General features: G+C 40.8%; 1 protein-coding gene across 1 annotated transcript; it reads right to left on the bottom strand.

Moving 5' to 3' along the window:
• Window positions 1–495: 495 nt before the first annotated feature.
• rgs6 (regulator of G protein signaling 6) lies at window positions 496–24,851 on the bottom strand. The gene is made up of 18 exons (XM_061270215.1): window positions 24,737–24,851; window positions 22,978–23,296; window positions 8,008–8,104; window positions 7,178–7,228; window positions 7,012–7,118; window positions 5,734–5,785; window positions 4,867–4,931; window positions 4,663–4,739; window positions 4,346–4,427; window positions 4,147–4,221; window positions 3,745–3,846; window positions 3,621–3,682; window positions 3,029–3,139; window positions 1,875–2,000; window positions 1,621–1,807; window positions 1,466–1,555; window positions 1,308–1,361; window positions 496–1,237 (listed from the first exon to the last, which is right to left on the bottom strand). Exons 2-18 carry the CDS (start codon window positions 23,185–23,187, stop codon window positions 1,187–1,189), a joined length of 1,599 nt encoding a protein of 532 aa, XP_061126199.1. The 5' UTR covers window positions 23,188–23,296; window positions 24,737–24,851; the 3' UTR covers window positions 496–1,186.

Consider the following 24,851-nt stretch of genomic DNA (forward strand, 5'->3'; position numbering starts at 1 on the left):
AACCCCGTTGGAAAAGGAAGCAGGATTTTCAGTGCTTTTCTGGCGATCTCGGGATATTCTGCCTTGATTTTAATCCAGTTTTCTTTTTCTTGGAAATTGTAGCCTCTTCTTCTGTCTCCACATTGGGCCTTTTCCTGCAAACGTCTCTTTTTCTTACTCATTTTTGCAAGCTTCGGGACCGGGACGTGCTTGAATTCACCTGTCAAGAGGCATAGGTGAACCGACGGATGTAATTTGGAGAGAATCCCAATTTCTTTTTAAATATTTTTCAAAATAAATTCTTACTCATTTATGGTAACTTTGCGGGCTCGGGCTCGACTGTGACCGGGACGAGCGTCTTGACCTGAATTATTTGATCGTCGATAATATGTATATATATATATATATATATATATTTTTTTTTTTTCCGGTCCGCGGCCCGGTGGTTTAAATAACCCGTGAATGCATGCACGTTTTCTCCTGTCCATAATAATAATAATAGGCCAAATCATCATCTTGTGCATTCCTCTTTTATTATCATTCTTTTTTTTTTCTTTTTTTTTTTACATAAGATAATGCTTATAGAGTTGCCCACTACATTTGAAGCTGTGTCTGCATGAGGTGGAATGTTTGGAAGATCGGAATACATTGGAAAAAAAATATCTACGCATGTATCATTTGAAGTATTACTGTTTGCGTTTTTGTAAAGTCACCATACAGAGTTGAATTTGTAACCTTCACCATTTGTGCAATGTTCCAGCAGATGTATTCAAGAGTGGGCAGTCATCCTGAATATTTTCCCTGTCCATCCATCCATAGAAGTTCTCACTCCAGCATTAATCTTATTAAATTGTCAGCCAATGTTCATTTTCTTTACATCAATTAAAGTAAATGGATGGCTTCAGCGGCTCGCTGCCATAGAAACACGAGTGGAGAAAGAACCCGGTGGTCAGGTGGATTGGACGAGTCCCACTTTTCTGACTGCTTACTTTTGTATTTTATTTTTTTTGTCTGTGCCCTCCGCACTGTCAATCTGTTCTCCCAGCTTGGATGATTTATTGCATGCTGTCGGCCTTCTTTAACTCCTCTGGGGAGAGTCACGACCACGTTGGCGGTCCAGTCCAGCGGTGGGGCGCCGTCATGGCCTCCCGCACAAAACCACACATGCCAGGGTCCTTTGGGTACAGAGAATCCAACTCAGATCTGGTCAGGATGACTGCATGAGGCCCGTCAGACGTTTGCCGGTCAACGACTTGCCCTGGACGTAAAACTATTTCTTATAGAAGAAAGAAGACATCGAGTTTTAGAACAATAAACTGAAAACTCACCACACTGCGGGTGAACTTCTCCAATGAGGTCCGTCGGCCCTGCTCTGTTTCCAACTGCGGGAAGAGAGCAATCAATATGTTGAGTAAGTCTGACATGTTATTTTAGTACTAGACATGGTTTTGTTTTGTCATGTGACTTACTAAATTTAACTACACACCTTCTTTCTTGAGTTCAACAGGTCTTGATAGACGTTGGAGCGCAGAAAGCGAGTGTAGCTGTCACTCTTCATCAGTTTGTAGATGTGATCCTGAAGGTAGGGAAAACAAAGATTGGAGTAGATGGATTGTGCAACTTACTAGTTCCATCCCTCACCTGTGCGTCCTCGTAGCTGTAGCGTCCAGGATCTTTGAGGTTGTGGCTTGTGCGTTCATAGCTGTGAGAGTCCAGATTGATGGAACTGGGAGCTCCTTCGGCCAGGAACTCGGCCCAGATTTCCTCCGCTCTCTGTACTACTTCCTGCTGTGGGATTCTCTTGAGGTCCTGCACTGCCAACCAGAAGCTGTAAAACATTCAATTTGTTTTATTATTCATCCAGCAAAACAAGAAGCAAAAGGTCGTGCGCTCACCGAAGGTTTTCAGAGCTAAACTCGGACTCCAGGAACTTGAGGAAGAGATCACGTCCCGCTGGGTCCTTCAGAGCCTCCTCCAGGGAGAAACCCCACTTCTTCACCCTCTGCTGACCAGGCTCCTTGCTTTTAGTCGACAAGAGCAGAGTGAGACGTACTGTACCTTCGTACCACCAGAAACCAAAAAACACTGTTAACATTTAATTTAATTGTATTTTATTTATTTTTTTATTTTTTATTAATTATTTTATTTGCAAACTCAAAACATATAAATGCAACAGCCAGGGAGCACAATATACTAATTGTCCTTAAAAATGCACGAAATTAAGAGCAATTTTTTCATCAAATTTTTAAATTTAAAATTAGTTTTTTAATAATAATAATAATAATAATAATAATAATAATAATAATACATTTTATTTGTAAAGCGCTTTTCATAAAAGAATCTCAAAGTGCTACAGAAACAAGACTAGAAATAAAAACACACAAGAAACCAGAATAAAAGCATAAAAGCATAAATCGGGAAATTGGCAAACTTTGCAAATACTGATACCGCAAAATAAAGCTGCTATCTGCACCGATACATTATATAATATATTTTCCTTTCAGATACCGTACTTCCCTGCAACTTTTTCACTTGCATTTGATTCATATCATGTCCATCATAGCGCCAACCATTCAATACTTTGACATTGTCCCTTACTGTCTCCAACACATATGCTGTGATTTGATTTGGATTGATTAATATGGGTCACCTCCGAGTTTTTCTTTAGTGCTCCAGAAAAGAGCCCATTACTCAAAGTAATTACGGGTAAATATCCCACACGGAGCTTTATGGAGCTGTTAAATCTACTGCACTGAGCTCCTTTTATTGGGTCTCCCTGACACCCATTCAGTGCAAAAAGCTGCTCAATTATTTATTTAAAGAATGCGTCCGCTTTAAGTCAGCTGGGTGACAACAAAATGAAGACTTATTTGGATTGTGTGAGTGCCTGCAAGAGGCCCTCTATAAATAAATAATCCCAAAATATGGTCTGGAGGGGGTAAAAAGGACAAATGATCACAGAAGCCACAATTATAATGACTCGTGAACAGGATTTATTTTCAAAATAGAAGTAAAAAAAAAAAAAAAACCTGGTGCTTTTTGAGAGTACCTGGCCTCCAAGTCCCAGAAGGATTGGTCATCGCTAGTCCAAGGGTTAGACGGCTCCTGCGGTGTCACCAAGGGGTCGTACTCCAAGTACTGCTCAGTGTAGCTTATCAGACTGACATCACACAAGAGAGAAAACAAAAATGAAAAATATTTATTTTCATACTTGTGTTTTTCCCCCATAATCATATATTTCAGCACATTGTTCAATCTGTGCATAAAATTGCAATCGCTTATCATATTAGTGGCCATTTCCGTGGCTCTTGGAAGGCCAATTATTTATGTGTGTGTTGTTTATTGGTTGTTAGTTACTCGAGTATTTTCTCCACTTGTAACAGACATGCGGTTAAAAAATCAATTACAGTCTGATGCTTTGTCGTTAGTGCTGGATTGATCCTGCACGGCGAGTTGTTTCATGGGCTAACAGTCCAAGCGTGTCTTCTGTCAAGCACCAATTAACTTAGTCCGATGATCCATGTCAGCAGGTTAAATGGTCAAGGAGGCGCGGTGGACCACTTGGCGGCCAGTAATGATAGTTTTGCGCTCACTTTTTGAGAAGCTAAATCAATATTTCCATGTGGATTTTATGATTTTACCTTTCAGCAACTTTGGACATTTTCATACAGTGCCGATCGAGCTGGGCATTCAGGAATAAGATCTGTATGAAGAAAAAAAAAATATGAGACACGAGTTATTTAGAACATTGTTTCAAAATATTACCTCTTTCTCCACATTCTCTTTTGTTCCCTTTCTTGAGTGGTGAGAGGGAGTATGGATTGGACTTCGTGACTGGGTGCCCTCCTCTGCCAAACCATACACTGACTGGTCCCATTGTAGGATGATGAGGAGCAGGTCAAAAAGGTCAAAACATGTTTCACTTGTCATGCCGGAAACTTTCTCAACAAATAGCATGCACCTTTTTTTTTTCAAACTACTGCAATGAAAACCATTAGTTCCAAGGTCAAACTGAGGCCATCCTAAAAACTTTATGAACTGTGTAAGTCAAATGGATTGCAAAAGAGGACATTTGGGGGAAATTCACTATTTTTATATTAAAAATGAATGAAAACACTTGCTCAGTCATCAGGTGTGAAATTAGCGGTGTACCAAAACATGGTGTACCTTCTTAACTCTATGAGGATTTTTCATGCGTCTGCATTTCCTGATGTCCATCTCCGTGGTGTTCACACATCCAGGCTGTGGAAATCAACAACATAGACCCTTACTTTTCAACTTTCAGTATATTGTGCAGGGAGGAGGAGGAGGTGTGAGATAAGGAGTGCAGCAGCATCAATCCACCCGTGTGCAGTCAGGGGCTTACCACGGGCCGGTGGACATCCCAGAAAGCTCTCTCCTGGCTGTCAAGGATCTTCCTCTCGGTTTTATCTTTTTTCCTGTCAATCCTGCAGAGGAGATGAGTCGGGCTGAGAAATACAACTTATCAACACTAGATGAGGATTGCGAATCACTACTTGAGGGTTGTGGCGGTTATTAAGACTCAAGGGTATGGTGGACTGATATTGACAAGCAATATGGAGGATTTGACAATTTACCAGCCACTTGGATGACAGTTGAGCAAACAATACTGATGTTATTGCTTTTGTTGTACTTGTTGCCATAGTTACAGAGCCCACTTACTTGACCTGGGCCTCAGCCTGCATGTAGATGAACTCCCACTTCCTGGCAAAGGCTCTCTGTAGCCTAGCAAGATTCTCCTATTGAATAAAATGGTTATCTCAAAGACATACAGGAAAAATTCGATATGTCATGGTCACATCTGCTAGCCCAAAGTGGACAAACGGATCAATAAATAATAGGTTGGAGGGGAAATTTGGCACCTACCGCCTCATAATCCGCCAGCTCCAGCCTGGTTTTATTCTGCATGGTCCGCTTGCACAGATAGATGGCTGCGGGGGCACACAGGGAGCATTATGAGCTTTCATCTTCACATCCATCTACTCGTCCATGCATCTAATACCCTCCTCTTCTTCTAATCACTTTCTCCTCTCTGTTGCTCAGGGATTATCAGGTCGAGATGTAAAAACTCAGCGAGCTTCTCACGCTTCATCCATCAAGTTGAAGGACACCGAGTGAAATGACGACGGACTAATCTTGTTGACATGTTGCTTCGGTGTGGCACAGTGTAGTTTATTGTGTTTTTTCAGCCAAATCTTGATATATTGCAATTTTCAATCTGCCAGAGAGGGCAGGGCGCTCCATTACTCTTGTTTGAACATGATCGTTTCCGAGACAAATCATAAACGGGTTTGTTTGTTGTTGTTGTTGTTGTTGTTGTGACGCGCTCACTTTCTGCCTGCCTCCGCTTGTTCCGGATTTACGCTTCACATCTGCCCACTTCATTCCAAATATGAGTGTTTGAAAGCTTTGGAATTGTTTTAACCAGAAAGGACAACTCAATATTATTCGGTATGATGTTGAAATTCTGTGTGCTGCTGAGGTTGCATTTTGTGAGAGCAGGCAATCAAATCATTCATTATAAAAAAAATATAACAATACCGTATTTTCTGGACGATAAGGCACACCTAAAAACCTCAAATTTTCTCAAAAGCCGACAGTGCGCCTTACAGTCCAGTGCACCTTATATATGGACAAAGTTTTAAAAGGGGCTATTCATTGAAGGTGCACCTTATAGGCCAGTGCGTCTTATAGTCCGGAAAATACGGAAACGGAAAATGAACACATTTTTACCATAGTCTGTGTTTTCAGGCTCCCAACAATTAGACGGCCAGAAATACGGTGCCTGTGGAAAGAAACCGAGCAAAAAAATGGTGATGTCATTTTCAGTCGATAGTAAGTGGCAAAATGGCCGCCCCTTGAGATAGTTAAAACCAGATTTTGCGGTTTTATTCATAATCCACAAATGCAATATTAATCAGACTACTGCTTAGACACAAGGGGTAGAACATATTATTGGAAAAAAATATTATTTGTTGATTTACTCTTTAAGAAACGTACATTTATTTTCTATTTATATTTATTTATGTCTTTTTGTGTATCACCGAAGCTTCTGTAGCAAAACATTCCAGATAAACACACACTGCAAAAATTTAATACAAATTTCAAGTGACGGCTTTTTTTATTTTATTTATCATTTGCCAAAACGAAAGCTCGCAGAAATTGCATTGAGGTACGTTCTGATGCTCAATGCGAGTGATCAAAATATTTTCCCTATCTAAATTGAAGCGATTCAAAATAGCTGACTCCAAATCTCCCTGTATGAGAAGAATCCGGGGGATTTGCAGAGGCGAGGGAACATTGCAGCAGCACAATAAAATGAGTAGCAGAGATACACAATGGCTCCTTTGGCATTCAAAAAGCAAACTGTTGTTTTGACGTAGCACACGAGCTCTTCTTGCATTGTTATTTTTAGACGGTACAGTATTTTCTCGACTGGACTTTTCTGTGGCAGTAAAGTGAAATAAACAGTGATTATGCTTCTGGACTAGCAAGTGTCTCTTTTTTTGTCTTGCACTTTTAAGCCAGAGAAGCAAGGTCAAAGAACCGCTGTCCGATTCAATTAAAATTGCAGCGCCAGCTCTAGTAGGGCGATTCGGCCTTTCCAACGACTCGAAAGCAAACAAGACGATTTGACACAAAGATGGTTGTAATCTTTCCAGCCTTTGCTGCTGAGGAACAATTTTTTTTGTTTTATTTTAATTAGCACTTCCAGGGTAAAACGCTGTGGCATGATTAGATAGACGGGAGAAATATTGCTAGCGTTTATCTCCTTTCCTGTCCACGACGTGACTGGCTTACTATCCCGCCTCGCTTCTGGCCGCCACCAGCTAAGTCACCTCTAACCCAAACCAGCACTCCTTGTACGCTTGATGAATATTTGATCAGATCACCATTCATTTTTAATAAGGTCACTGGATCCTAACATAGAACTGAGGATCCTGGAAATGGTGGACAAAGCGTTTTATCACTCGGCATGAGATGACGGTCTGCTAATCTTCGACTGCTTACCTGAAAACGATAGAAGGTACCATCATCCTTGAGGGAGAGGACATGGTCAGAGATGGGGAAGAAGTAGCCCTGCGCTGCAATGAGGCTTCCGATGTGCATCGCCTCAGCTAGGGATGAAATGATATTTTCAAAACAATAATAATAATCTTGCCTAGGGAAAACATACCTGGGTCTTCAATCGAAAGATTCTTCATCATCCACTGAACAATATCTGTACCTGTGTCAGATCACACACAAACACACACTATTACCGTATTGGCCCGAATATAAGACGAGGTTTTTTTTCATTGAAATAAAACTGATAAAGGGGGGGGTCGTCTTACATTCGGGGTCTAGACAAAGGCTTTTTTTCAAACTTGAGTCTTGAAAAAGAGGGGGTCGTCTTATAATCGGGGTCGTCTTATATTCGGGCCAATACGGTATGTTATTGAAACTCCCAAGACAACGTGTCAAGATAATGACACAAATATGATATCGGTTGAAATTTTATTTCAGGGTACTTAACACTGGCTACAGCACATCACGTCATTCTTCTACCACTCTTCCCCCAAAGGAGCTGCTGTTCTATTCTCCATCATTTATTACTTCCATCACACTAAGCCGAACCTCCATCCACGACAGCAGTAAATGCTAGTTTACTGATATCATCTGCTCATAAGGGCAATCCATATGTGCAAGGAGTCAGACAATACGAAACTGTGTAATATGTGAAATTAATGGTTTCTATCCAATGTTCTCAACCTTAAATCGAGGCCTAGACAATCTGCCAGGTTTTACAGATTTTTTTTTTCTCACTTCCACAGCAGCAGCTCCACTGAAGCAGTCAGGGGTTGATTGTCTTGCTTAAGGGCACCTTGACAGCAGGAGGACGGCATGACTCATTTTATTTCCGCGTTCACATTTTCTACGGTGAACGTTTAATCATATGTTTTCCTCCAACTTTCCCTTCGGCTAATTTATATATAACCAGAAAGGAAATGTTTGAATCAAACTTACCGGTGACGACACTGGGGATTTTGGTCATAAAACTTTTGACTGTTTTGATGGGAACGCCTTCTGTCTCATCCTGGATAAGAGTAACAATGTCTTCAATCTGCAAAGTAGAAAGTCAGTTTACTCTTAATCCGTATCTGGCTACTTTATTATGTTGCAAAATTATTATAAAAATAAAAATAAATATTATAATGATAATAATAATACAAATAATAAAAACATAAACATAATACAAATAATAAAAACAATATAAATAATAAAACTAAATGACTCAGTCTAAACTAGTTTGCTCTCTAATTAAAGACAAAATTGTGTCAGCTATCGGTTCGTTTACTCAAACATGACAATTCCGAGAGTGGTACTAAGGCTGCTTTCACGTCACACACAAAAAAAATAAAATAAAACAGCAGTCTGACATGTTTCAAAATCAAAAATGGGGCCTAACTTATGTGAATCTCCAAAACTGGTGACAGTCACAGTCATTTACATCCAGCGCAGATGTTTACAGCCCGTCCGGAAAATCCAACTGACAAGCCTTCTGTTTGGGGAGACGGTACTATCAAGACCGCTGTCATCCCTGTTTCGGAAAAACACATCCTGGCTGCCTGCCATTGGCTACTGAACATTCCAATCATCATCACCATTCTAACAAGTCTGAATGTTGAGGCAGCTCTCCGAAAGACTGCAGCTGCCATGTTACTATCCACTCCCACTTCACAAAAATATGAATCACTTTAAATGTACGAGTTATTTTTATCGGATTTAAAAATACTTCTGACGTAATTCTCAAATGCCTGGATCGTCATTGCCAGTAAAAAATACATTGCATTTAAAAACTCAATCAGAGCCCACTTGTGGCTTTCTTGAACACATTAAGACATCCTCCTGAGAGAAAATGTCCTACTTCAGAACAAGATTAAATGTATCTTGCCCAAAACCTGCTGACGCAACATACCGTAAATTTCGGATTATAAACCGCTACTTTTTTTCTCAACTTTTGAACCCTGAATCACGAATTGTAGCTGGTGCGGCTTACAGTCCGGTGCGTCTTACAGTCCGAAAATTCCGGTACTCACTTTGCACAGCTGTTTCTAAAAGTTGTCTGCAAGAACTATCTGCAAAGACCTCAAGGTTCTAAAACAAAAACACTTATGTAGCATTAAATCCCTGCAATTTGCAACTGATTGTAAGCTCCTCCTACACAGTCGTGCGTCATTTGCCTCAGCTACTTTAGCTCCTACACACTCAAGTGCTAAGACATTGATTGCATGCTCCTCTGTGGCAAAAGTGCCAATTTCACCTTGATTAGAAAGTCAAGATGGAGCCAAGAAGTTCGAGAAGGTTTCTCCTTTATGTACTGTAAAATTACAAAAATTACGCAATCTCAAAGTGAATTTGCCATTCATCCAGAGTGGGTGTAATGACTCATAGCGATGATGGAGAATGATCTTTATGTATATGCGAAGGTCAGACACAAGGCCTGACTGACAGTCACAATGGCGATGAGTCTTCCTGGTTTCACGCCAGCGCGCTTGCCAGCCAAGGGGATGTGACGCTTAATGGAAGTGTAATGACGACAGGATGGCTTCTGCACACTTGACTGCCAGTGCGGCTCTGCCTGACAAGCCAAGAGAGATGATCCCGGAAAAATAGATGAGACCAGTCACAACTTCCTGACCGCCAAATAACTTCATGCCTCTCTCAAAACTAATTGCTTCTTTTTTTTTTCTCACTAAATGATGAATTACAAAATTGGTGGAGCAACCAACACTTATAATACAACTTGTGTTTACTCGAAATAAAATTGGATTAATTTCCATAATAACCTCGTGGAATTAAATAGTTATACTAGTTGTACTAGAGTTATACTAGTTGTGTATTATTAATGCAGCTTATTTTCCACAATGGCCTACCCCATCCATCATTCTATCTTTGCCAAACAATCTTTTTTTTTTTTTGACATTGAATGAATTCTAACTCCGTGGAAGGCTTTTTGGCAGGCAACCTTACAGGGCATCTTATTATTTGGCTTGTCAGGTGAAGGTTGCTGTCCAATCACTCCCCCAAGTCTCCATAATTCTCAATTTCCCAAGTAAATATATTTTTCAACCAGAAGGTATGAATTGGTATTAAAAATAGGTCAGAGATCTCATTTAAAATTGTGGTTTGCTGTCTGGCTCAGCGCGAAGCAGCCAAACAGAACGGGAATGTAAATTGAGGGCAAACATTCCCTGGGCAATAATCGATGGAGACAACTTTTCAGTGCTCCCAGCGGTGGCGAGGGGTCGACCTCTCAAAGACATCCATTCCTAGCCAGAATGTAAGTAAACATCTCGAAGGCAGGCTGATTATTTGCTCCCTGTCCCCGTTTGTCCGTTCTTCCTACAGCAAAGCGTGAATGAACATTTTCAATGCGTGTTCCCTTAATGAAAGCAACACCCCAGATGGATCGTTCCATCTTCGTTTATAATAATTATCCCAGCTAATGTGACATCCAGGCTTCCTCAAGTTTCACTTTGAGACCCGTAAACAGAACCATGGTCTAATCCAATCGGTTCGGTTCCACCTCCCATGAGGCGGAGGTCTCAACTGTATTTATCCCAGGTTGGAATTGTACCATCATTTCTGAAGGGGGGGGGGGGGGGGGCTGAAAATTGCATTCAGACCACATATCATTGTGAATTAAGGAATGGCTGGCTCAGTATTTTCCAGTTTCATTCATATGACCAGCCATACTGTTACCTAATGGTGCCTATTTGTACAACAGCTTGGATAAACAAGTGTGAAATAGTGAAACGCTTCAAAATGATCCCGTGGAGAAATACCTCATGCATCTTGTGTACAAACTTCATAGATGGAAGCAGGACAGCAAAGATTAAAGTAATCTTTCCGGGGGTGAAACAAATCAACTAATCCAATTAGTGGCTTTAGTATTCAAGGTAAAACAACAGCAAGCTCATATATCTACCTGGCATCCCGGAGCGTAATCGATTGCACCAATGGCCCCCTGGGACCTTCGGGTGATAGATGGAGAGACCACACATTAGTCCTCCAGCACTTTTTACCAACCGGGCTCTAGGACAGGCCCATTCATTGTCAGCCAATCTCAAAACCATATCCTTTTCTCGAGAAGATAACCACGGTGGAGATCGTAGAGTTTCCGGGATTTTTAAGCCATTTGTGATGACCCTTGAGTAGCCAATAAAATAAGGGGGAGGGGCAAAAAGTGCATTGAATCAAACAGAATTGTTCCACTTTCAAATGTATCAAGATACTAACCGAATTATCTTTTATTGGACAACGATATCTTTGAAGGAAATGCACCAGGTACAATACTGATTTACATACCGTATTTTCCGCACTATAAGGTGCACCGGATTATAAGGCGCACCTTCAATGAATGGCCCATTTCAAAACTTTGTCCATATATACATTCTGCCCGCGGGCTGGACTTTGGACACGCCTGCTGTAGTGGCTCAATATTGGTCAATATATAAGGCGCACCTGATTATAAGACGCGCTGTCGGCTTTAGAGAAAATTGGAGGTTTTTAGGTGCGCCTTGTAGTGCGGAAAATACGGTAAATGTAAAATGACAACAGTAAACTCTTGGATCATACCACCTTGAATCGAATCGCAATCTGAATCAAATCAAACCAAATGATTCCACAATTAAACCAACCAGTCATTAGATCATCCTCCAAGACGTATCGATTCCGAATTACAGTTAGGCAAGCTCCCTCATTTCCTTGCATATCAAACAAAAAGCACTTTTGACGAGTCGAGCGATGGCAGGAAATTCCCTAATGGACAAGAAGAGGTCCAATTCATGAATGCGGCTTGAGCAGTCAAGGAAAACGTTCACTTTGGAAAGTCATTTCTTTTCGGTGTGGCGTGGAGAGAGATAGCAAGCGCGCCATTAGTAGGCAAAGCGCTAAACTTTTATTCCCTCGAGGCTGCTGGATGAGAGATTAACGCACCTTTAGTTACTCCACCACTAAACATGCACACATTGTCCATTTATAAGGACTTTTTAGGGGGGGGGGGGCAATGATAGATGATGTAGGGTCTGAAAAAATAGGAAGACAAAATGTCGCTCTAATATTACCAAGCAGCGAGAAGGTCCAAGAATGCAATATTGAACACAGCTGAGTGAGAGAAGATTTTCTTGCGGGCATCAATTATTTATTCTTACGTGCAAAAATGTGTGAGGAAAATGGATGACACTAAAACATACATCATGTGGCTATAGAGTGATGAATGACAAGAAACAAAAGTCTTGGACAAGGATTGAGATTGGGCCTGATGTCGAGTGGAAGAAAAAGTAGTTCCAACAAATTGCTTATAAGTGAGACAAGATCATTAGTGACTTTCCACTGTGTCCCTGCTAATGACAAATGACATTTCAAAAATATTTTCAGTTTCATGTGAGAATCCCTTCCAGAGGATAAAAATCGGTATTTCAGTATCGATCGGCACAACACCTTTGGCTGTGCTCCAGCTCACCAATAACTCGAATGAAGCCAAATTGAGATTCATGGTTGTTTTAAAGATGTCCATGTCTATGCAAATCTTATGATCAGCTTTGTCGTGTCTTTTGGACATTCTCTTTCGGACTTATTGCAGCTTTTCATTTTCTACTAGCTGAAGCGATAAAAAGACACCAGCAGTTATTTATAGGGCAATCGTGAATGGGACTTGATGTTAGCAACTCTTAATAAACTGTTAAAGCTGAGTGGATTCACGGGATTGAAGGACATTCATTTAAACTGACTGCTACAGGGCAGAATTGTCAGTACTATTTTTTTTTATCTCTCTTGGATGCTTTGCTTGCTAAAACCATCAACTGGGTTCATCATAAAACGTTTTATTGAGGTTAAATTTGATTAGGAATGGGTGACTTCCGATAACAGGTATCGGTGCTGATACCGGTTACTCGATACTAGTATTGCTGCTCTATTATTAGAAACTTAAAATTAGAAGATTGCCATTAATTACAAGCAATTTAAGAATTTTTTTATTAGTATACGACATAGATCTTTATTTAAAATGATCTGTCACTGTTTTTTAAGGGGAAATTTGATGTAAAAAAACAAAAGGTATTTGGTACTTCCTGCTAAATGAAAACCAAACCAAGACTATCATGGCAATGCATAAACCGGATGATAACATTCCAGCTCATTGGTAACCTGGAAGACAGTTTAATTAGTAAGCAAATGTCACATGCAATTTGAAACACAGTCAAGCGTGATATATCACCAAGCTATACAAGTTACTGCTAAGCCCGTGCAGGTTAATTGGATAGCTTTGACCCCTATAGACAAAGCTGCTGCTATATAGACAGACGTGAGAGAGAGAGAGAGGAAAGAGGCTGTTGGAAGAGATTAGCAACATAACATCAGCATGCACACAGGAGGCAATTAAAGTGTTCAAGTAATGGCAGGTCAAACTGTATGTGTTAAGTTAGGTGGAACTTCTGCCGTTACCATGGCAACCCTTGACTGCCAAATTGAAGATGTTGCACAGTGCCATTACATTGTTGGTGAGTAGCACATCATAACAACTGTAAATTAAAATGAATAAATGAGAAATGTAAAGAAAACAAATACTTCAAATTAAGAATGATTTATCTCGACATGCTTTCTAGTTGAGTTCTGCCCGACATGATTTTTTTTTGGTGCGTGTTTATGCGTGAAACTAAATCTTTTAAGACCCACATTTGAATCCCACCGGCTTTGTGGCTGACAAAGTGTGACGGCAGAGGAAGAGTTTTTCCTGTTTATTTTTTTTATTTAAGTCCCTACCTGCCAACTACTTGAACTGAAGCCATGCTAGTCTAAAAAATGTCCCCTCATCGGTTATTCACAAGTCTGTAAAATGTTTATTTCAAACAAAAAAGCTATATTTGACCATTTTGAAAGGCTATATCAACCTTTTAATTTCCATATGGTTTCATATTTCTTTTAGTCTTTTACTGCTTCATAGTAGGTGTACAGGGTCGGGTTTGAACACCCACTCCAGTTACCAAAGATGGTTGGAAGGCAATTAAAGCTGAAGTGGGATTTGTCTTGCAAATAAACCTCCAAGATGCATCACTTGGGATCATTTTAATAGCGCTTGCTTACGTCGAATAGAAAGCGTGAATTGAAGCGTGTGCTGTGCAGCAACTAAGCGAGGTAAAAATAACCTACATCCTCCTGAAATGAACACAAAACTTTAGCTGACTCACTTCAGCCACCCAGGGCCGCATCTAGGCAGGAAGGACCCGGAGCCGCCCACCATCCGAAAAGAAAAAAAAAAAGATCAATCAGCAGCCACTTTGGCTTGGAGCCAATTACCTGGATTGCCTGGACCATCTCGTCACAGTGAAGCACTCCAATATAGTTTATTCCCCCCCCCCCTCCTTCCCCCAACATTGTCATCTTCTCAGCATGCTTGCACTCAGGCACCATTTTTTTTTCTTCCATTTTTCACACACTAATTCAGAGAGTGACACCGAGTCATTTGTGAGCATGCAGCCTCAGACCTCCCTGCGGGAGCGAGAGCGTTTCTGTCGACAGCTCTCTTTTTCCAAACCACATGGCTTAATGTGTACATTTGCTGTCACCACTCAGGCTATTTATTTAATACATTTTCAAATTTGGGCTGCACCCAGAATCCTTCATTTCCGTGCAGCTTTTTAAAAAGTGGCCCACTCTGCAACGTCTTGGATGCTTTTGCCTCCATTAAAAATTCAAGCAATAGATAGATGATGAAAGAGTCTCAAGAGGGACAATTACGCCCAGAGACATAATGAGGACGGCCGTCCTTGTGCATATTAATGTGTTGTTAGTTGTTTACACAAACATGAAAGTTTGCAGCATAAACAGTATTTTAAGATTCACTTTTTCAATTATTATACTAAAGTGCCGGCTCAAACTTTGACCAGAACCTGCTTAACTATTTGCTCATCTTTCAAAACATCAATTTGATGACTGCCAACATTTTTCAATAGAACCTTAATGTTACATCAACATATAGTAACCCAGCTTTTCCCTGATAGATATTGATCACTCCCTTCCGTAAAAGACTTGTCCGTCACTTGGACAATATTCATCCCTATGAAATATTAACACTCTCAGAGCACACTTGCGGGTTAAATGAGAGTTAAGTGCTCCAAACTTTGGAGCTCTTGTAGTTGCTTAAGATGTTAAAGTGGCTCCCTAATGCAAACCAAAATGTGATCAGTGTTGGAACAGGACTGATGACAAAGGAAAATACAAGCAATTATTTATAGCGCGGGAATGAATGGAACAGGCTTGAATATTGTTGTGCTCGGATCAATGAAGATGGAGCAACATACATTGTTATGCTGATTGATTGCCTGAGGTCTTCATCTTAATGGGCCCAACGCTAGATTCGAGGAAATCTATTCTTATCTCGATTGCTTTTACCGGCTGAGTTTTCTTTCATTTATTCTATCCAAGATAGTCATGTCAATCAAACACATCTCTGAATATGCAAAGAAAAACTCCATCCCATCTAATCGGAATCGATTACGATGGCAGATGAATATTAACTCGCTATGCTGAGAAATATCCCGTCCTCTCTGCTGTTGCTCAATCAATATTTTGTCGATTGTTATTCATGTCACATTGTGTCTCCATGTGTGGTCCCTAGAAGACTTTTTTTTTTCTTCCCCAGATCGATACCAGTACAAGTAGCAATTCTCAAGTATACCGATACCAAGTCATCGATACCACTAGTAATTGCAACTTGATTCTAATGATACTGCAGGGACTATCATTTTATAGCAGGAACATTTTCTTGCCCCTTTTGCATGGCAACATGGCATTCTAGCAAGCACTGCTGCTGCTTTGACCTTTGACCTTGGGGGTTTAAAACATCTTAGCAAATCAAATCGGTGGGATGTATTCGTCGCTACAAAATGGCTGCAGGTGTGTTTATTTCTCACGAAATATAAAACTCATCCCTTTTCATTTTTACACCAATACAATGTTTGTTGTGTTCTAGCAAGCCCCTTTGTAATTTCGGCCAAATTTTTCACTCCATCCCACTCGAGGCCAGAAAACGTCTGTGTTATTGTTATCCGACAAAACATTATGCTAATCCATTTCAGACTCTGATTATCCGTGGGATTAATTAGGAATTAAACAGTTTGCACTCTGGACAAGGCCAGTGTGCTGACAACAAAGAATGACAGCATCACAAAACCCGGATGAACAACAAACCGTTGGCCTGGCCCACATTGTTTGGCCGTGATTATGATTGCTGGCTGTCCGTGTCCGTGTGAGTCACCATCTGCATCACAAAAGCAGTACATGCGTGTCCGCGCACAAACACAATGCACGTGACACCTCTGGACGAGAGGTGCTAAGATAACCTTTCAATATACGATTTATATATTTACAAAGTTTGACTTGGAATCAAAAATTCGCTGGTCCTCCCACGCTTGCTGCAGCATTACCCACCTGCGCTTGCATTTGCAGTCCCCTCACCTTCATTCTGTATGAACAAGCAAGTGTTGACAGAGAATCAAGGCCAAGCGGCTTTTTTTTTGGACACCTGCTGTCAATGTGCAGACCATAGAAATAAAAAAAAATAAAAAATAGCCTGAACGCATCAATAAAGCCAACTGGCTGTGCTGTGTGAGAGAGAGAGATGAGCAAACAAGGGAATGGAGCGCGTTGGGAAAGTGATTCACATCAGACTCATTCAAGTGTGACTGCTTGTGCTGCTGTGCTTGGATGTTTGAATAAACTGACACATTCAAGATTTATACTGACTTTTTTTTTTTTAAAGTCAACAATCAACTGCAGAGTAAATGTTAATACATTTTTTTTTATTTTTTTATTATTTATTTTTATTATTTTATACAGTTTATTTATTTTAATTACATGATTTATTGTCATTTTAGAAAGAAAAGATGTGTTATTAATAGCACATTTTTTTGTCCACCTTACTCCGAAGTGCATCATTTGATCTAAAAAAAAAGTGCTTCAAAGTTTTAACAAGAGAAATTGAAGCTAAGATAAAATTATATAATAAATGATAAAAGGGTGCGACTTATAACCTCATCCGCTATTTATATCCCTAACTTGCTGATCTGTGATTATTTAGCTAAGTTGTCAAACTCGGAAAGTTCGATATGAATAAGAATATTCGATTTACTTTAATGATCTAGCACAGGGATGGGCAAACTACGGCCCGCGGGCCACATCCGGCCCACGGGACCGTTTAATCCGGCCCGCCAACCCTGAACAAATTGTATTATTAAACTTTTTTTTTTTGGTCATTTTGCCTGCAATGACTGCGTTTTCCCAGTAGATGGCGAAGCGCTCGCCTGCGCATTTACTACCGGAAGCCGTGTCAGAAAGCTCGGTGCACACTCAAAGTGCGTGTACGTACTCAGTAGTACGGACTTGGCGCACTCTCGCTCTATTCGTATCAGTCCCGAATTTAGAGCGTGGGCTTTGACGACAGCATTCTTATAATTCGCGCGCTGAGCTTTCAGATGCAGTTTTGCGCTAAAGCCACCCACAAACCTTCCCCTGGAATCCTTCCATTAAAATGAGTGGCCCGAAAAAAAGAAGTGAGTGCCGAATGTTAAAAAAGAGTGGCCAATTTGGCTCGACGTACGCGACGTGACGTTCAGCCACATCAACATCAACCCGTCACAGATCAAGGTAAACGGACCAACACCTCGGATCTCGCCTAAGAATTGCCACAACAAATTTTACTCCAGACTATGACGCACTAGCAAAAAAGGGAGACCAACAACACTGTTCCCACTGAAAATGAACGGGAGGCTCTCAAGTTTATTGTAAAAAAATGCATTTTGAATATGATTTGTACACATAGCAGGAATTGAAACTAGCGACCATTCTCATTTTCAAACAATGCAGGATGCTCAAGGACATTGATGCACCACCTATTTGCGACAAATCTTAACCTGTAAAGTTCTTAAGGCTTACTTTAAGAAGGTGTTTCCCGTTTCCTCACCTCTGTTACCAGGTGTTTGCGAGTTGAAACTCTGCTCTGATTTTCAGATACCCCTCACCGTGTCGCTGTTTTGATTACTTTATTTGGATGTATGCTTTCACCGATTCTTCAAGATGATATATTTGGTCAGAATGTTTGCCGTTTGATGTGATCTCATAAGATAAACATCTTTCATTAATATGACCTGCAGGCACTGAAGTGATGGAGATTGTTATTCATAATAACAGTGTCGTATTTTATGAGAATCACTGATAGCATTTTTTTAGTGAATTATTTTTTTAATGCTGTTAATAAATGCATTTGTTTTCAAAAAAATTGTTTGGAACATCCATGCTTTACTACCTACTAAAGGCCAAGATCTTTTATGCAATGACCTTTACAGGTCGCTTATATGACTTCACACAACGCCTACGTCCATCTGCTCCTGGTCCGGCCCTCCGGTCCAAATTTAGAACCCAGTTCGGCCCGCGAGTCAAAAAGTTTGCCCACCCCTGATCTAGCATGATGTGGCGCACCCCAAAAAACTCATTCTGTGAATTAAACGCAAGCAGAAACGTGATGTGGGTCATAATCTTTTCATCTAGAAATTTGCAATTGAAACCCCTCCAATTAACCTCTCCCCGCTGCCTTGATTCGATTAGCCCGCTGTTTTCTACCTGCTGTCGTGATGAGCGTAGCTGAGCTTAGTCATCACGACTCTCACGACTGGCTTCAAAAATGTGCATTCGAAAATTGGTCAGGGAGTAAATGCTCGTGGCTACTTCCAGAAAATCCACCCGAAAAGCAGAGGAGAGTTTCAGCAGCGGGTGATTCATGTTTTTGTTCACCACTAAATATCCTGCCAGTGTGAAATTGGCTAATAAATATCCCGGCGTGCTGCAGCGAGCGGGCCCGACTTGGGTTTTATGACTCCAACTCAAAGGATGAACCCTAAAGTCATGGGGAGGTAAAAAGTGTCCAATCTTCCATGTCCATCCCAAAGTAAAGTCATTAAATAATTGATTATAAACACCTCACAGTATCATCCAGAAAATCCGTGGGTGTTAAAATTGAATTATTTCCCTCGATTGATCAACACCATTACGTTAACGATAATGGCTAAAAGATTGACATGTGATCAGTGCTCCGACTTATGTCGTTCAGAGTGAGAGGAGCAATTAATCATAAGCCAATCTTTGGCATTCAATTTGCAGTTTTCATTGGATTGTCAATACAATCATCATAAAGCGGGACATTTTTCGGACTCATTCGGCATGTGGTCGAAGAAGATAACCATCCTTGACAACTATATTCAGTCTCGTCAGCCTCAAGACTCGTTTTCCATTCTTCTCATTTACCGTATTTTCCGCACTGTAAGGCGCACCTAAAAACCTCCAATTTTCTCAAAAGCCGACAGTGCGCCTTATAATCAGGTGCGCCTTATATATGGACCAATATTGAGCCACTACAGCAGGCGTGTCCAAAGTCCGGCCCGTGGGCCAAATGTATATAACTTATATATGGACAAAGTTTTAAAATGGGCCATTCATTGAAGGTGCGCCTTATAATCCGGTGCGCCTTATATATGGACAAAGATTTAAAATGGGCCATTCATTGAAGGTCCGCCTTGTAATCCGGTGCGCCTTATAGTGCGAAAAATACGGTAAAACAAATCCGAGTTCACTCCAGCAGTGATATTAATTCGTGTCAGTGTGGCACAGATAGACACGCCCACACAGACTTTCATTTAAAAAGAGAGGCAGGCAGGTGGACGCATTGATGGGAGGGTGGGAGGAGAATAAAAATAGGACGAGGAATATCGAGAAGATGAAGAAAGAAGTGGTCGGAGGAGATGAATGACTCCCCGTAGGCAAGAGCTCTCACTTCCCATTCGAACGATACGCCGCTATCAACTCGTATGATCGGCCTCAGTCTAACCTTTCAACTTCAGAACTTCATCCTCAAAATGTCAACAGCCAAGATGCTACGCTAGGTGAGCGGCAGGAGGGATCTTGAGTTAATTATGAGGAGAGCTTGTTAGTTTGCATCGCAAAGCTTTGTACGCGGTAAACCGGGAGATCTATTTGCATATTCCTCACCGACTCCCATTCAGGCATGATTGATGACTCACCCGACGAGATAATGGGACGGCGGTCCGGCCCATGCATATTTCATAGCGGGGCAACCTTTCGCCGAAGAGCGCCAATGTTGGGAATCAGCGAGTTCGTTATCGTTTTTAAAGTGGAACTGCTGAAAGGATGCCGGGAAAATGTAACACGTCGCTTTTTCTTGGCCCTCACAAACCGCACGTTTGTCGTTTTGGCTGCGCAAGTGCTTCGCTCTCGGCGTACATTAACGACCTTGCGTTAGTCAAGGCCCATGACACCATTTTGTTTCCTTTGTGTTTACTTTTTCACCCGTGGCGCCCTCCTCGACTAAGCATTGTCGGTTAAGTAGTTTTTGTGTCATCCTGTGAGTGATTCTTCCACTCAACAGAACCGGCTTGCCGGAAGCAATAAACAATCATTAATGTCCCCAACAATCCCGCGGCGTGATTTTACCTGAAGTAACCTTCACCACGGACAAACTCCTCTCCTGCTTTTAATTTCGCTTTCTTTACTTTTATGCTACAATTCTGCCTTGCCTCATCTCCTCTGTCCGGCGCTTTGGTTTCCTCCCCACTGCCGCGTTCCCATCTCCAACCTGATTCAGCAGCAAGTCATTAATCAAACACGACAGCGCCTTACTGGTCTGTGTTACACCCCCACTTTCTCATAACTGGGAACTGATTTCACAAGTGTGATACTGTCAGATAACCTCCGGTCCAGCAACTTGAATCATCAATGACAACTCAAGTCAGAATGGAAAAAATATATATTTACCGTATTTTCCGCACTACAAGGCACACTGGATATAAGATTATATAATGAATGGCCCATTTTAAAACTTTGTCCATATATAAAGCGCACCGGATTATAAGCCGCACCTTCAGTAAATGGCCCACTTTAAAAAAAATTGTCCATATATAAGATATATACATTTGGCCCGCGGGCCGGACTATGACACGCCTGCTGTAGTGGCTCAATATTGGTCCATATATAAGGTGCACCTGATTATAAGGCACACTGTCGGCTTTTGAGAAAATTGGAGGTTTTTAGGCGCGCCTTATAGTGCGGAAAATACAGTACTAAATAGTCAAGCTTAGGCTATTTATTATAAAACATTTCAAATTTGCTATCGTGCTGGCTGCTTTGTTTTCTTTGTGTCAACATACCTCAATTGCAGGCTTTTTTCACTCTACCAGCAACACACTGGAACATGTGAATTATTCAGCAATGCACTCAGTGAGTCTTTATTCTGATTGAAAAGTTTGACGCAGATTAGACATGCTTGAGGCCATTTTCCCTTTATTTTCCAGAGGACACAATGATGAAAATATGATTCCAATAGCGTAAATGCCTTCTGCCCATCACTTTTTCTAATCTCCTCCGCCTCGCAATGCTTTATGTTGCTGCACTATACATAAATAAGTAAATGCGTGCAATTGTTGCCTGCTGGGGAAGCAGTGAGACGTAGGGTCGTTACATTAGCCGTGTTATTTTCTGGCTGGTGTGAGGGCCGCATGCAAACGGGGTGTACGCCGCGGTTCATCTGGTGTGACGACGGGGGCTGGCTGTCATGTTCTCGAATTCATTGGCACGACAAACACACACACTGCGTTACTTTAGGGGGGGTGGTAAGATTGCCTTTGGAATGGAGTCATTTGTTGCTCCCTCGTGAGCTTCTACAACGCATACGATATGCTGACATGGAAAGTGGCAGCCTATTTGGGTTGCACCTTTTAAGTGGTGACCCCCTCTGCAAAAAATAGGCCAGGGGTGTCAAACTCATTTTTTTCGCGGGCTGCATTGTAGTGATAGCTTCTTTGGGAGGGCCATTATGACTGTCAACCCAAATAAATGTATGAGCACCTCATGTTATATACAATAAAAGCTACAAAACAAACTTGTTTTCAAATCAGACGAGTAAAAACTGGTCAAAAAAATGATATTAAAAGTGAAGACAATTTGCAATTCTGGTAATGACACGAATTTGATGGCCAATTTGACTTCGCGGGCCACATAAAATGATGTGGCGGGCCGTATCTGGCCCCGGGCCTTGAGTTTGACACCTGTGAACTATACGTGCTCTTTTTTTTCCCCACAAAAGCCTTACTATACTATACATATTTTTATTAAAACAAAACAAGCCTTACTATATAGCCTTTTATTTTTATTTTTTTTTTACGAAATGGTTTATAATGAATGGTCATTGTTTTACGAAAAAAAAAAGCCTTACTATTTGGTCTTTTTTACATTAAAAAAAAGTCTTACTATATGGCCTTTTATTTTATTTTTTACTAAAAAAATCCTTACAATATAGCTTTTTTTTCCCATTTTGCTTAAAAAAAAGCCAATATATGTAGACTTTTCTTTTTCTAAGAAAGTTTTACTGTATAGACTTGACCCCACCCCACCCCACCCCAATATAGGCTTATACTATTATTCTTTTTTAAGCCATGGCCAACTAAGTCATTTTGCGTGACTGTTATCAAGAGAAAAAAGTTTCTCAGCGAAACAAGCAGAGCAAGCTAGCGGATCACAGCTGCTGAAGCCTGATATTTCCCTCACGAGCCCGATAAGAGCATCCATCAGATAGCCAGGGAGCCGTACCCATGTTGACTCGCTCTATAATCCAACTTTATTGCAACAATATGTCAATAGAGCTGATAGTCCCATGAAGATGAATTTTTAACACAAGAGCAAGCCAAGACAATTTGTCCTTACCATTTATCACCAGTCATTTTCACATCTGGAACATGTCCATGATATATCTATAGTTATTGCAGCCTGGCAGTGAAATCTTACATTTGATACGTTAGCAACTTTTTATTTCTTTTGTCTGACCAGCCCAAAAGACAAATATGGCTTTGAACATCTTAAATCCGCATCTACCTTTCTGTAGACAATCATGTTGGGGGAGTCGTCATCGGGGTCCACGATGCTCAATGACCTCATGGAGAGCAGAGGTCGGGTCGGGGGTGTCTGGGCGTCTTCATTCGGGTCTTCGACGTCTTCATCGGCCTCAGAGCTCAGCTGTTCCTCACTCTGCTGCTCTTCTTCTTCTTCTGTTTGTTGTCGAGGTTGGATCGGTGCTTCAGCCATGTCCTCACCTTCTGTCAGTCGTCCTCGCCCGTGTTAAGTTATCCTGTCTTCTATCACAGCGTCACACTCTCAACCTTGCGCTTAATGTACCTCCATTAGGGTTCAGCCGCTACAGACAAAAAATAAAAATAAAATGAATAACATAGAAAAACATCTCCCTAGTTTCCAACCTACAATTTTCTATCCACTCATCCATCCTACCTAAGTTAAACCTTAATTCCTTAAGTGTGAAAACATTTGTACATTACTCAGAATTTTTATGGAGATCCTCTGTACTTGTCCAACTGAATTAAAGAAAAGTCTTACTTAAATTTAAAGATTCCACGAAGCACTTAAGTTAAACAGCAATCCCGTAACTAAAACATATATTAGTTATTGAAATGAATGGTGGTGAGAAGGGAAGGGCTGGACAAGATGGCTGACAAATCTGGAATCCAGAAGTGTCTCATAAATGTGATTTTTTTTTGTAGCAAACTCAACCTTATTTTCTTATTTACCTCTTCAATAAAACAAAATAACAAGCTTCTCTGTTGGACATATTGATCCAGTCAGGCATCAGGAGATTCGACCTTCGCCATATGTTTATGTTTGTGCACAATATTTTCGATTCTTCCCATAAATTTAAGGAAGTGAATCGTGTAATTACAATATTTGAACAAATAAGAAGCTCCGGGGTGGAAAAAGAAGTAAATTATTGATGTTTGTCTGAATTATTTCTACATCCACAAAACAAAACAGTCAATTAGTTGGTAAAATATTATTGGAGAAGGAATCTTGCCATATGCTGTATTAATATTATAGGAAGTACACACTGTACTGTTGTTTTATTTCAGTTTTGTTGAAAAATTCATGAATATTGCGCTGTGGGGTGTCTGCCAATTTAAAGTGCTTTACTTCTCTCAAACCGTGTGCGTGCAGATATTCGTCACGTTTCATCACAATAAATAAGTAAAGTAAATAGATGACATTTTTTAAGACCTGCTTAGTAGATCAGCATTTGTTTGTTTCTGCTTGTGCACACCTTTAGTGAAACATGCCCTGCAGTATGTCGCTTGGTTTCTCAACAGCATCGGTTGGTGGTCCCCTCCGGTCTCCGAGGACCACTTCATAAACACGGAGAGCCACTAGCTACATCTTAAATTAGACTTTTTGTTTTTCCTCTTTCCCACACACCAAAATTTGGACTTTCTCCTCTAAGGGGTGTTCTCGCTTTTCTTGCCAGCTTGCAATATTCAATTTACATTCATGCAAGCTGCAGACAAACTATGCTTGATTGTTGCCATCTCACACACACACAAAAGCTTTTTCATTTTTTATGGTGGTGGTGGTCTTATGGGATGAAATGTAACTTGTTCATCCACGCATAACTTCTTTTATTCGGGTAGCAAGCAAGTGTCACACCTTGGTGCAGAACCCTTGACCGAGCATCCTTGGTGACACTAAACATCTGGTACACACACCAACAAAACAGCTATGTGCCACTTCCAAGTTAATATTAGCATGATGACTAAAAATAGACTCGCATTCCAGTCAGTCATCACCTTCTTACCTCACTGGTGTCTTCTCTTCTTCCGATCTCTTCTTCCGTCTCGTGCAGCTCCTAAAATAAACGCTTTGCCACAGACCCTCCGAACACACGCGTGCACTGAGGCAGAGAGAGTAAG

The sequence above is a fragment of the Syngnathus typhle genome, linkage group LG22 (assembly GCF_033458585.1).
Source record: "Syngnathus typhle isolate RoL2023-S1 ecotype Sweden linkage group LG22, RoL_Styp_1.0, whole genome shotgun sequence".
Classification (NCBI taxonomy): Eukaryota; Metazoa; Chordata; class Actinopteri; order Syngnathiformes; family Syngnathidae; genus Syngnathus; species Syngnathus typhle.